Raw genomic sequence first — 1,674 nt, 5'->3', positions numbered from 1 at the left:
AAAAAAACGAAACATCCATCTTTGACCGCTATTACTATATGCTCCCTGACGACTGTTCCCTCCCGCTGACCCAACGGCTTGCTTCTTCCCCTGGTGCTCTGTGCTCAGCTGCTCGTCCATTCTTGCGTCGCGGTGCAGCAGATTGGGGCACGACCTGCTCCTCCCCTCCCTCCCGCCGCCGCGTTGACGCACGGCGCACCCACGGCCGGTCCGATCGCCGGCACGGGCACGGCCCCCTCGCCGTCGCAAACACACGTGCGCGCGCTGCGCACAGCGACTCCCACCTTCCCGACAGAGCAAGCGGCGAACAGAGGAGAAGCCCACCAAGTCAGAGGCACGGCCGGGTCGCCGTCGCACTAACCCCCGCCCGGGTCAAACCCCGTCCCCCTACACCGCGGACGCGTCTCCGTCTCTCGCTCCCTCCCCTCCCCTCCCCTCCGCTCCGCTCGCGCTGCTCTGCTCGGCCCGGCTCGCGCCCGCCACCGATGGGCACGCCGCAGCGCCCGCGCCCGCGGCAGCTGGCGCGCACCAACGCCATGCGGAACTCCTCCTACTCCGCGGACGCCGGCGCCGACGGCGACGACGCCCTCGCGGCCTACGGCCGCATCCAGCTCAGCGTCGACCGCGCGGCCCGCGCCTCCCCTGGCGCCAGGGCCGGGTACGCGTCGCAGACCAGCTTCCGCATCCACGGCGGCCGCGGCGGCGGGGAGGAGGTCGCCGAGCTCTTCCGCCAGCTCGGCCTCTCCGGCCCCGAGGACTTCGCCATCCCGCCGGCCGTCTACGCCGCCGCCAACGCCGCCCGCCGCGCCGCCTCGCTCGAGGAGTCGTCCCCTGCGGCGTCGCCGTCGGGGGTTCCTGAAATTTCGGGACGCGACGTCGTCGTCGCCTCTAGGTTGCAGCCAGCCGGCGACGGGGAGGAAGCTGGGTTGGCCACCGAATTGGTCCAATCGGAGACCATACAAGTTTCAGCAAAATCATATCAACGACCATGGGCCGAATCCAAAGCCATATTGGTCGAATCAGAGAGAGTGGAGACCTCTACACGAGAGGTCACTGCTGTGTCTGAGCCGGAGAATGCAGGTGAAGGGAAGGGGAATGACAAATTGGCCAAAGTGGAAATATCACGAGAGGAGAGGACAAGAGAAGTGGTTGTGGAGGCCACAAGGGAGAAGGCCACTGGTGCCCTGGCTCTCGTTGTTGCAGAGTCCAATTCATGTGACATCGAGCATTTGGTCTCGCCGTCGCCGAACAGGCGGTTTAGGAGAACCATCACATCTTGGATCAAGGGAGGGCATATCGGAAGCGGATCATTCGGGTCAGTCTACGAGGCGATCAGCGAGTAAGTTTTACACCTGCTTACTTTGTGAACATTACTCATTTCATTTCATCGAGTTAATGTCTATGGGTTTGCAATTACCAATTTTGTCAAATTTGATGCAACATTTTGTTAAGTCTAGCAGAAGATGTTTCATAATTGGTTGTATGCGCTACACTTGTCGTGATGTACGCAGCCACTAGCACTTCGCAAATTGGTTTGATTCGTTGGAACTGGTTAGAAACCTAGATTTTTAGTCATCGGAGCTTGATGAAGATTCTTGAGGGGGCGAAGAAGATAGGTTATGCATGAACTCTGAGAAATCTTTGATATTCAAACCTAATAATTAGGGGTAGTTT

General features: G+C 60.2%; 1 protein-coding gene across 1 annotated transcript in view; it reads left to right on the top strand.

Annotated features, from left to right (window-relative positions):
- The first annotated feature begins 98 nt into the window (after positions 1 to 98).
- LOC119318049 (mitogen-activated protein kinase kinase kinase 3-like) overlaps positions 99 to 1,674 on the top strand; it is a 4,973-nt gene continuing 3,397 nt past the window's right edge. The window contains exon 1 of the mRNA XM_037592556.1: positions 99 to 1,339. Coding sequence (XP_037448453.1) covers positions 486 to 1,339 — 854 coding nt within the window. The 5' untranslated portion in view covers positions 99 to 485. The remainder of the gene's footprint in view (positions 1,340 to 1,674) is intronic.

Source organism: Triticum dicoccoides, chromosome 6A, assembly GCF_002162155.2.
Source record: "Triticum dicoccoides isolate Atlit2015 ecotype Zavitan chromosome 6A, WEW_v2.0, whole genome shotgun sequence".
NCBI lineage: Eukaryota > Viridiplantae > Streptophyta > Magnoliopsida > Poales > Poaceae > Triticum > Triticum dicoccoides.
The sequence above is the reverse complement of the archived record's forward strand: the minus strand, read 5'-3'. Positions and strand labels throughout refer to the sequence as shown.